This window comes from Carcharodon carcharias, chromosome 12, assembly GCF_017639515.1.
Source record: "Carcharodon carcharias isolate sCarCar2 chromosome 12, sCarCar2.pri, whole genome shotgun sequence".
Lineage (NCBI taxonomy): Eukaryota > Metazoa > Chordata > Chondrichthyes > Lamniformes > Lamnidae > Carcharodon > Carcharodon carcharias.
The window spans coordinates 17,892,909-17,905,324 of NC_054478.1; the positions used below are offsets into that span (position 1 = coordinate 17,892,909).

The 12,416-nt window shown below is 51.9% G+C and overlaps 1 protein-coding gene across 1 annotated transcript in view; it reads left to right on the top strand.

The window, feature by feature from the left end:
* The window catches only part of ptprnb (protein tyrosine phosphatase receptor type Nb), a 316,865-nt gene that overhangs the window by 268,549 nt on the left and 35,900 nt on the right, over positions 1–12,416 (top strand). Inside the window, exon 12 of the mRNA XM_041201195.1 lies at positions 11,937–12,149. Within this exon, the coding sequence (XP_041057129.1) occupies positions 11,937–12,149 (213 nt within the window). The remainder of the gene's footprint in view (positions 1–11,936; positions 12,150–12,416) is intronic.

The following is a 12,416-nucleotide window of genomic DNA, read 5'->3' on the forward strand; positions in this document are numbered from 1 at the left end:
GCTTCTCTCTCTCTCCTTCAAATCTGCCCTCACCACCACACCCCCCCACCCCCACCCCCTTCCTTAAAGTAAAACCAACCCTTGACCCCGCTGTCTTTGCAAATGACCTTCCCATCGTTCCTGGAACTCCATGTCTGAGTTCCCTCCATTCAGGTCTCCGGCCCCCCCACACAGTACAAATAACAAAGGTAAACTTTCCCTCCTCGTCCCTCTCGGCCTGTCTGCAGCCTCTGACACGGTTTGACCTCACCACCCTCCTCCCAACGCCTCTCCACTGTCGTCCAGCTGGGTGGGACGGCTCTCACCTGCTTCCGTTCTTATCGATCTCATCGTAGCCAGAGAATCACTTTACAATGGTTTTTCTCTCTGCTCCCTCACTGTTCCCTCTGGTGCCCCCCACCACCCCCAAGGATCTGTCCTTGCACCCCCCCCCCCAACTATTTCTCATCCACATGCTGCCCCTCAGCGACATCATCTGAAAACACAGTGTTAGTTTTCACATGCACACTACCGACACCCAGCTCTCCCTCACCCCCACCTCTCTCAACTCCTCCACTGTTGCTAAATTATCAGGCTGCTTATCCTACGCCCAGTACTGGATGAGCAGAAATTCCCTCCAGTTAAACATGAGGAAGACCAAAGCCATTGTTTTCAATCCTGCTCCGAACTCCATTCCCCAGCTACCGACTCCATCCCTCTCCCTGGCAACACTCTGAGATGAAGTCAATCTGCTCTTTGCAACCTTGGTGTCACCTCTGACCCCCACCCCCTCACCCCAAGATGAGCTACCGGCCGCATACCCATGTCATCACTGAGACAGCCTATTTGCACCTTCGAAACATCACCCTCCCCCCACGCCCCCACACCTCCCCCCCCCCGCACCCCCAGCAGTCTCAGCTCATCGGCTGCTGAAGCCCTCACCCCTGCCTCTGTTACCCTGACTGTTCCAGCACACTCCTGGCCGACCTCCCACATCCAGCCCTCCGTAAACATCAGTTCAACCAAAACTCCGCAGCCCATGTCTTAACTCGCACTGAGTCCCGTTCACCCATCACCTCCCCCCCACCCCCCAACCCCTCCCACCGCCCCCACCGCCCCCACCTCCACCCTCCGTGTTTGCTTTCGGCACCAGTGGTCAGCAGTCAAAATCGGGGACATCTCGAGAGGCCTGAATTCGATCAGTGTGGCGATCTCGGAGGGTTGTGGGGGCTGGAGGGGGTTACAGAGTTAGGGAGAGGTGAGGCCACAGGGGATTTATTTATAAACAGGGAGGAGAGTTTGAAAATGAGGGCATTGCTTGACCAGGGGCCCCTAACATAAGTCAGCGAGCACATTGGGGGGGGGTGGGGTGATGGGTGAACGGGACTCGGTGCGAGTTAAGACATGGGCTGCAGAGGTTTGGATGACCTGACATTTACCGAGGGGGGGGTAGAATGTGCGAGGCCGGCTGGGAGTGCTGGAACAGTCCAGCCTCGAGGTAACGGAAGCAGGGGTGAGGGCTTCCGCAGCTGAAGAGCTGAGACAGGGGTGAAGTCAGGCACTGTTACGGAGAAAGAAATAGTTAGTGGCGTGGATCGGTGAGCAGAAGCCTATCCTGGGGGATCAAATATGTCGCTGAGGTTGCGAGTAGACATTGTCCCTCAGTTCAAAAGAGCCAGTTTAAGTTGCCAAGGAAGCCTATAAATGGGACAGGAGTGCCACCTGGTGGTTTGGTGAGGAGGTGACAGCTGGGGTTTATTTCCTGTCATCGATGCTAACCTCTGAATGAAACAGTGATTATAAACCACCTTACTGATTCGTGCAGATCTTCCCCAGACCACAGTCCTCCAATTCATAGACTCTTAACAATGCAAAAGGAGGCCATTCAGCCCATCGTGCCTGTGCTGGCGCTTTGAAGGAACAATTAATCCCAACCACCACCACTGCCCCCCCCACCACCCCAACCCCCCACACTGAGGAAGGTAGTCCCAGTGTCTCCAGACTCTCCCTGTCACTGGTCACCTCCTTCAGCCCTGGTCCCCTCTGCCCTCCCTCTAAAACCTCCCTGAAGCCCGGAGCCCAGAATTGGACACAATACCCCCAAGTGAGGGCCGATCAGTGATTTGTAAATGGTTCAGAATCAGAGAATGGATGCAGCGCGGCAGGAGGCTATTCAGCCCATCGCCGGCTCTCTGCAAGAGCAATGCTGCTAGCCCCACTCCCCTGCCCTTTAGCCCGTAACCCTGCACATTTTTTAATCTCCTCATTTCTTTTTTTAAAATCCAATTCCCTTTAAGCCGCCATTGAGCCTGCCTCCCCCACACCCTCAGGCCAAGCGTTCCAGATCCTAACCACTCACTGCTTCTTCTGTCAGTCACCTGAATTTGGCATCGTCTGGGTCTCTGGGTTTCTCTCTATCGACTCTGCCCAGACCCCGGATTTTGAACACCTCTATCAAATCTCCTCTTAACCTTCTCTTGTCCGAAGAGAACAGTCCCACCAGCTCCAATCTACCCTTGTAACAGAAGCCCCTCCTCCCAGGAAACCATTCTCGTTAATCTTTTCTGCACTCTCTGTAACGCCTCAACGCCCTTAGTAGGGCCCAACCTCCTCAGTCACCATGGTTGGGGCCAAGGAGGTAGTGAGAAGGCAGCACTTTCATGACCTACGTTCCCAGTTGGTCCTGGGTCTACCCCCCCCCCCGCCACCGTCGATGAACCTTTCGCCTCATTTGTAGATCCAGCCGAGACCCTCTGTCTGCAGCTTGCTCCAGCCCCTGCACCTCAGCTGATTCTGTTTCCAGTCTCTCCTCCCCTCCAACCCCCCTCACCTGGATGGAGCTCAACCTTAGTACAGAGTGCGACCGCGCTACGGGCTGAGTTACTGAATTAATAATTCAGAGGTCTCACAGCACAAAGTTCAAAAATCAATTTGGGAAAAATCTGCGGTGATTTTGACCACCAGACCTTCCCCGTCTGATTGTTACAGAGACCCGACTGCTTCACTGCCTTCCTTACCCAGTCAAGGCCTACGCGTGACTCCAGCCCAACAAGAAACGTGGTTACCCCTTTAACCGTCCTCTGGTCTGGCCGGGCGTGGTTACCCCTTTAACCGTCCTCTGGTCTGGCCGGGCGTGGTTACCCCTTTAACCGTCCTCTGGTCTGGCCGGGCGTGGTTACCCCTTTAACCGTCCTCTGGTCTGGCCGGGCGTGGTTACCCTTTTAACCGTCCTCTGGTCTGGCCGGGCGTGGTTACCCCTTTAACCGTCCTCTGGTCTGGCCGGGCGTGGTTACCCCTTTAACCGTCCTCTGGTCTGGCCGGGCGTGGTTACCCCTTTAACCGTCCTCTGGTCTGGCCAGGCGTGGTTACCCCTTTAACCGTCCTCTGGTCTGGCCGGGCGTGGTTACCCCTTTAACCGTCCTCTGGTCTGGCCGGGCGTGGTTACCCCTTTAACCGTCCTCTGGTCTGGCCGGGCGTGGTTACCCCTTTAACTGTCCTCTGGTCTGGCCGGGCGTGGTTACCCCTTTAACCGTCCTCTGGTCTGGCCGGGCGTGGTTACCCTTTTAACCGTCCTCTGGTCTGGCCGGGCGTGGTTACCCCTTTAACCGTCCTCTGGTCTGGCCGGGCGTGGTTACCCCTTTAACCGTCCTCTGGTCTGGCCGGGCGTGGTTACCCTTTTAACCGTCCTCTGGTCTGGCCGGGCGTGATTACCCCTTTAACCGTCCTCTGGTTTGGCCGGGCGTGGTTACCCCTTTAACCGTCCCCTGGTTTGGCCGGGCGTGGTTACCCCTTTAACCGTCCTCTGGTCTGGCCGGGCGAGCTACACGGTTGTAAAAGATAAACTGCCACCGGCTTCTCAAGAGGTTGGCAGCTAAGGTTGGGCAATAAACACAGGCCTTGCCATAAACCCCAAGGATGATTTTTTTTTTTTTAAAATTGCTCATGGCTTTGGAGGAGATGCCGGTGTCGAGGTGAATGCAGATTGGGGAACTCTCCCTCCTCAACAGTCCCTCCTTTCCTGCTACCTTCCCCTGCGGGGTTTAGACTGTGTTTCCATGGTTACCTCTTTCCCCCACCCCCCCACCATTTCATTTTCCTTTGCCTGGCAGACATCAGAGCTCACGTTGATTGTTCATGAACCGGGAATACAACAGTTGTTGAGTCGGTGAGTGTAACAGCCAGAAAGGCAGAGAGAACAAGCGTGTGAAACAATTCTACCCCCTGTCAGAGGGGTAACCTCACTGGGCTAGTAATGCTGGAGGCCCAGACTGACCCTGTAGGGACGTGGGTTCAAATCCCACCATTTAAATTCAATTAATAAATCTGGAATATAAAGCTAATATCAGTAATGGTGACCATGAAACTAATGTCCTTACCTGGTCTGGCCTACATGTGACTCCAGACCCACAGTAAATGTGGTTGACTCTTAATTGGCCTGAGTGAGCCACCCAGCTCAAGAGCATTTAGGGAATGGGCATCAAACGCTGACCTTGGCAGTGATGCCCACATCCTGTGAAAGAATAAAGGAAAAAGTTCACTGTGAATGAATTCAGAAAAAACCCAAACCTCAACAACACTTTGCTTTTCTGTTTCCTCTGTACACCCTCTCCATAACCGACCCTTCACTTTCTGGGTGTACTGGGTCTATCACAGTAATGCTGACCCTTTACTTTCTGGGTGTACTGTGTCTATCACAGTAATGCTGACCCTTTACTTTCTGGGTATACCGTGTCTATCACAGTAATGCTGACCCTTCACTTTCTGGGTGTACTGTGTGTATCACAGTAATGCTGACCCTTTACTTTCTGGGTGTACTGTGTCTTTCACAGTAATGCTGACCCTTTACTTTCTGGGTGTACTGTGTGTATCACAGTAATGCTGACCCTTTACTTTCTGGGTGTACTGGGTCTATCACAGTAATGCTGACCCTTTACTTTCTGGGTGTACTGTGTCTATCACAGTAATGCTGACCCTTTACTTTCTGGGTGTATTGTGTGTATCACAGTAATGTTTTTGGTGTGTTCTTTGAGACTGTGCAAAAACCTGTCCTCAGTTTGGTGTCAGCCATGGATCAGTGAGCAGCCATCTCCTCCCGGAGTCGGAAAGAAATACTCCTTGCAGCATTTAGGAAGTATTTAGCTGAGCATTTGAAATGCCGTAGCATCCTGGGCTACAGGCCAAGTGCTGGAAAATGGGATTAGAATAGGTAGGTGCTTGATGGCCAGCATGGACACGATGGGCCGAAGGGCCTGTTTCTCTGCTGTATAACTCTAGGATCCTATGGGCAGGATATCGAGGTCGGTGAGCAAGGGGGTGCTGGGCCCACTCGCTGACACGTAAAATATTGCTGGATGACATCGGGGGTGGGGTGGAGCTCCCTACACCACCCCCACCCATTTCAATTTTCAGGTGGGTGGGGTCTCAGCTGAATCAGCTGTGTACCCGCCGACCTGTCAATGGCCAATTGAGGCCGTTTAAAAAGTATTTAACATAATTAATGGATCTGCCCGTCCAACATTAATGTTGGCGGGGAGGCCGGGAGACATGGCGGGCGTTAGAAAAAGCCGGAAACCTCATCCACGGGCGGGATGGCGTGTTTAAATACTTAATAAAAGTTTAATTAAAAGTGATGGACATGTCCCAAGTCATGTGACAGTGTCACACGAGGGGACATGTCAGGGAAATTTTACTTTTCTACATTTACCATTTTTAAATGTGACGCCAATCTCCCTGAGGCAGCACTGAGCCTCAGGGCGATGAGTACACTCTTTCCTGGGCGTGTGCAAGAAAGCGCTCTCCCTGCTCAGGGAATCCACCCCCCACACAGGGAGCGCATAGCACTTGCTGGCTGACATCACGCTGGGCGGGCCTTAATTAACCCGCCCACATAAAATGGCGGCGTGACCCCAATGGGGGACGCCGATCGGAGGCGCACCTCCATGCGCCCGCTCCTGAACTTCCCCCCCCCACCAAAACTGGGGGGAATATTCTTCCCTATGACTCTGCATTTACATAGCGCTTTACACAACCACCAGACATCTCAAAGTACTTTTCAGCAAAAGAAGCACATCAGTCATGGTTGTAATGTAGCAAATGCAGTGGCCTGTTTACACAGCAAGCTCCCACAAGCGGCCGGGTAACGACGACTGATCACATTTTTTTTGTGTGGGGGACATGGTTGGGGGATATTGGCCAGGATACGGAACAGAGCTACTCTCCTTTGAAATAGCGCAAATGGCATCTTCTCCATCCAATGCAGCAGGCAGATGGGGACTCGGTTTACCGTCTCACCTAAAAGACAGCACCTCCGACGGTGCAGCACTCCCTCAATCCACATCTGGAGTACTGTGCACAGTTTTGGTCTCCTTACTTAAGAAAGGATTGAGTTCACTCAACTGGTACCTGGGATGAGGTGGGATTATCCTACAAGGAAAGGTTGCACAGGCTGGGCCTGTATCCATTGGAGTTCAGAAGAATGAGAGGTGGATCTTACTGAAAGGTATAAGATCCTGAGGGGACCTGACAGGGTGGATACTGAGAGGATGTTTCTCCTTGTGGGAGGGTCTAGAACCGAGGGCACAGTTTAAAAATAAGGGGTCTCCCATTTAAGGTGGAGGTGATGAGAAATGTGTTCTCTGGGAGGGTCAATAGTCTGAGGAACTCTCTTCCCCAGAGAGCAGTGGTGGCTGGGTCATCGAATATTTTTACGGCTGAGGCAGATGGATTATTGACTAACAAGGGAGTCAAAACATTATCGGGGGGTAGAGAGGGAAGCGGAGTTGAGGCCACGTCAGATCATGGCTGATCCTATGGAATGGCAGAGCAGACTCGAGGGGCCGAATGGCCGACTCGTGCTCCTAATTTGAAGGTTGATACGTCCACTGAAGTGTCAGCCTTAGGTTACGCACTCAAACCCTGGAGTGGAACTTGAACTCAGGGCCTCACGACCCAAGAGGTGAGAGCTGTACCCGTCGAGCCTGACACTCCCAGTGCTCGGGAGGAGGTCTTTCAGCTGAGAGACTGAATCGCCTCATGGGGACGTAAAGAAATCCCGTGGAGCTATTTCAGATACCCAGGGGGGTGGGGGGGGGGTGGTGGCGCTTATCCCCACTGTCCAGGCCAGTATTACCCCTCAGCCAATGCCACTAAATCTTTGGGCTGTAAGGTGCAGCTGGTGTGGAAAAGTGACAGCCGGCACAAATTCGAAGAATTATAAACGCACACTTAGCTGGTCTGGAAAATTGCGTTGCCCCTTCCATTTGCCGGAGCTGTTAGGCAGACTCCGCACGGACCCCAGTGCAGCGTAGATCCAGCGGATCCAAGGAGACCGCGCTCCCTTGGAGGTCTGGGGTTGTCCGAGATCTGGGGCTCCAAGATCCAGCGGGGGGGGGGGGGGGGGGGGGGTTATGTCAGGCGTCCGAGGGTCCGGTGGGAGGTGGGGGGGGAGGCTCCGAGGTCAGAGTGGGTGTCGAGAATGGGGATGGGGGGGGCGCGGGGGTTGCTGTCCAAGGTCGGGGTAGGGGGAGGGGGTGGGGGCTGAGGTCGGTGGGTTTGCCGGAGGTTGGGCGCGGGGGGATGGGCACTCCCATGGATTGGTGGGGGGTGGGGGGTGGTATTGGGGTGTGTGGGGGGTATTGGGGTGTGAGGGGGGATCAGGGTGGGGGGCTGTCGGGGTGTGGGGGGGGTGGAATCGGGGCGTGGAGGGTGATCGGGGTGTGGAGGGTAATTGGGGGTGTGGGGGGGTATCGGGGTGTGGGGGGGTATCGGGGTGTGGGGGGGTATCGGGGTGTGTGGGGGTGATCGGGGGTGAAGGGGGGGATCGGGGTGTGTGGGGGGGATCGGGATGTGTGGGGGGTATTGGGGCGTGAGGGGGGATCAGGGTGGGGGGCTGTCGGGGTGTGGGGGGGGTGGAATCGGGCCGTGGAGGGTGATCGGGGTGTGGAGGGTAATTGGGGGTGTGGGGGGGTATCGGGGTGTGTGGGGGGGATTGGGGTGTGGGGGGGGGAATTGGGGTGTGGGGGGGGATCGGGGGTGGGGGATCAGGGGAGGGGATATCAGGGTTGGGGGGGAGTCCTGTGGCCTCAGTCTGGGCCTTTCTAATCATCACCCAGAAGGTCGAAGAGGTTTTAATTTTTCTAACCTTTTCTGGGATGTAGCTATTAGAATAAACCCAGCAGAACCATTGAAGTTTGTGGTTTAAACCACATTTTCGGGTGGTTCCCAGCGCAGCCCAATTGTCCACAGGAAGTTAGTGCTTCTGGGCAAGTGCCATACAAACCCTAACCTGGGATCTGCCCAGAGGGATTCCCTGGGTGCAAATTTGGGGAACCCCCCAAAACCAGCGCTGGGGAGTGCGGAAGTTACAGGCCTTTCATCTTGTTGTTTGTGGGAGCTTGCTGTGCACAAATTGGCTGTCTGTTTCCTACACTAACAGTACTTCATCGGCTATAAAGAGCTTCGCAATGTCCTGAGGTTGTTAAAGGCGCTATACAAATGGAGTGCTTTCTATTCTCCCCCACCCCACTTTATGGGGAAAAGAGTTTTGTAGGGATGTCATGGTTTATTTGGGTTTCTGACTGTGGGATTGAACTTCCTCATCGTCAGTAACTCGAAAAGAAAGCTTCTTGCTGAAGATCAGAGAGAACATGAGCGAGGGAGCTTGGGAATGTCTCCCAGCTGAAATCTCTATGATGTAAACATTGTCGCCTTTTCAAACACTCCTCATTTCAACCTCCTGTTGATACTATTCCTAAATAACCATTGATCGTTTGTGGGGCTAGTTGGGTCAATGACATCTTGCATTCACATAGCGCCGTTAGCGTAGCAAAACATTCCCCGGGCACTTTGCAGGAGCGATTGTTCAGCACTGAGCCACACGAGAAGGAGATATTAAGGCAAGCGGCCAAAGGTTTTGTCAAAGGCTCGGCTTTCAGGTGCACCTTAAAGGAAGAGAGAGAGAGAGCGGGAGGGATTTAGGGAAGGAACTCCAGACCTTTAGCCCAGGCAGTTGAGGGTACAGACACCAATGGTGGAGTGATTGAAATCAGGGCTACTCAGAAGGTGGACAAGCACACAAAGATAGGATGTTGACATTGTGTCACATAGTATACAGTAAACTCTCGCCTTTTGCGACTCCCTTGTTCTGTTTTCACTTACCCGATTGTGTACACCGCAGCGGCCATTGCATGAGCAATGTTCACTTATCTGCATTTTGTAATGCCCGACCCTCTGCACTGATTCTTTGACAGGTCAACCCTTGGAGCATAGCTCGAGCATGGGATTGGTTAATTTACGATGAGGGATTGGGAATAGGCTGAATATTGGGTGGTATGTCTTTTCTCAGAGATTAGTGAGGCTCTGGAGTCCAGTACAGGCTGGTGTGATAGGTGCCACTTTCAGAGGGAACTAGACTAGTTCCTGCCCAGGACAGAAATCACAGGAAACAGAATGTAAGGGTCTTTATAAATCTTTGTAATCCTTGGTTCGTGTGACCACCTTGGCTGGTTTCAGTGACCTGAGGGGTGGTGGGGGGGGGGGGTGGATCGGAGAGCAAGTTTCCAGGATACATTTTATCCCTTGTTGGCCCCGGGTTTTTCTCTTATACACACTGACCGTGATTTTTAAATGGGTTGTGAACAAAATTGCCAGTGTCGGAAATCGCAAACAAAAAACAAAAATATAGTCCCACAGCTTCAGTGAAGAGAAACACAGGTCGTTGTAGAGTCCTGTACTGTAACTGCCCAAACCAGTGCTGGCCCCACATGGGCTGGGACTGATCCAACTGAGTCCCATTCAAAAGCACGGTCCTCCTTCGCAACTTCCCCATTTGTGAAGTTTTGCGGGAACATAAACCCCCATGAACGGCGGGACTTTAATGTACACACCCGCGTGCACGCCCCTGCGCACACACCCACACGCACGCCCCCGTGTGCACATCCCTACCCCCTTTGCCATCCTATGCCTCTGTACCCCCATGGCCCCTCATACCCCTATGCCACCGATGACCCTCTACCCACACCCATATCCCTTCATACTCCCTAAGCCACCCTGCGTCCCTCTTCCCACCCCAGTAGCCCCTTACGTCCCCTATGCCACCTGTGCCCTTCTACCCATGCTGCCCACTCATCCCAATGGCCCTTTATAGCCCCAATGCCAACTTAGGGCCAACACATGAACCCCACTCATCATCCTTTACCCTTACCCCCCTCTCCATGTCGACTCACCCAGTATCCACCATGGGTAAACCTCAGGAACTGTGCTGACATAAAATTTATGGGTCTACTATATGAGGGCAGGACTTCCAGATTTGAGAGCCTCGCTGTCTGCACAAAAATTCAGACCAACGCTTCAGATGCCCCAGAATGAGACGTAGCTTTAGAGTCAGGGTGTTCAGCTCCCGGACCCATTTCTCAGTCTGCGCTGGTCCCAAGTTAGTGGGGGCAGCAGTGCCTACTGACATAAGTCTGAGGGTTGTCATTATAGGATTTATGCCACATGACTAATTTTACAACCTAACATTATCGCAGTGGGGTGCCAATAGAAATGTTTGTTTTCAGAAGAAGAACAGAAGGGGGGGCTGTAGTCTTTGTCTGTGTTTGTCCATTCTCCAGCCCCCACTCCTCCCCCATTAAGTTGGAATCAATGTAGACTGGGAAGTGGATCTGGGAGCCCAACAGCCTGACTCTATCTCTACTTCTCATTCTGGAGCATCTGAAGCATTAGCAAACTCTACTTCTTTGTCCCTCACAGGTAGGAATTTTAGTGTTACATTGAGGAATTATTACACAAAGAATAAAAAATTTCTGTAGGTTGGCCATGAAAGGACACGGGACTGTAACTATAGTGACCGAGCAGGAGGGGAACAGAGGAGGGAAGGCAAGAGATTAGGGATTTCTATCCATGGAATGGGAGGAAGATACTCTGGCACTCAGCACAGGAAAACTGAATATCTATATATGTTGACTAATTGAGCCTGTATTTTTAACTTACCTTTAAAAGCCTAGACACAGGTTGAAATGTGTCCTATTGTACAGAGCGTGGAGTTCAGCATAACCTCCTAAACCAGTGTGTAACAAGCAGAGAATAATATACATCATGCTGTCAGAGCCAAGACGATGAGTTTATATTTCAGTATTTTGTTTTGATATCAATTTTGTATTTCTGTCCATGAATCAACTCTTGGAGGGAGACCAATATGAATATTAAGCAACATGTTATAATTAACTTAGTGTATCTACATAATGTAGTGTGTAGGCTAACAACAGGAGTAAACCCTTTCCTATTGACTCCCAATGTACAGGATCCCAATGGACCAAACCCCTTCCCATTCACTCCCATTGTATAGAATCCCAATGGATCTAAACCCCTTCCCATTCACTTCCATTTGATGAAATCTCGAGCAAAATCTTTCCCATTTACTTCTGTGTTTGCCATCCCTATGAGTCAGATTCCAATTAGCAATCCTGATGGACCAAACTCATTTAACTCCTCTCTTTTGCAATACTGAAGGTCAGAACTCCTTTCCATTCAATCCCAATTCCACCATTCCAAATGAACCAAATCCTCTGTCATTCAATCCCACTGGGGAAAATCCCAGCGGAACAAAACCTTTCCTATTCACTTCTGTTGTATCCAATCAGGAGGAACCAACTCTTTCCGGATAAGCACAGGGAATGAAGGTGAACCAAAGCAGCGACACAAACTCCGGCTCTTGATCGTCTAGTTATCAGTGCTCGTTTTGGAATATGAATCATTTCTGCAGATCATTTTTATAGAGCGAATCAGTAGGTGATGATTAAACAGCTGTCCGAGAGAGACCTGTAAATTGCTTGTGTCTTCCGCAAGCCTTCATCTCAGCGCCTTTCACTCCTGGGAGACAGGACGGTGTGAATTATTCTCCATCTTCATTTTATCCTCTGCAGTTTTCATCTTTGTCTCTTTCTCTCATTTTTTCGCAGAGGAATGCGTTCCACTCGCTGCCAAAACCAGCAAGGCACAGCAACACGTTCCGTTTCCTGCTGTTGACCTTTATCGCTGTAGCTTGCATCGCTGGCATCCTCATTGCAGGAGCAGTTATCTTCTGCCTGAGACAGAATGCCAAGCAGCGTCAGAAGGAGAAACTGGCTGGACTGGGCCCCGAGGGAGGAACTGACACCTCACTCGAATATCAGGTACGGACATCCCTCCAATATTGGGTAAACGCGTCCCTCCAACATCAGATACATCACCCTTCAATATCAGGCACAGTGCCCTCCAATATCAGGTACAGCACCCTCGAACATCGAGTACAAATGCCCCTCCAATATTGGGTACATGTCCCTCCAATATTGGGTACATACATCCTTCCAATATCAAGTATTTCTCCCTCCAATATCGGGTACAAGTGTCCCTCCATTATCAGGCACACGCGCGCCTCCATTATTGTGGTACATGCGTCC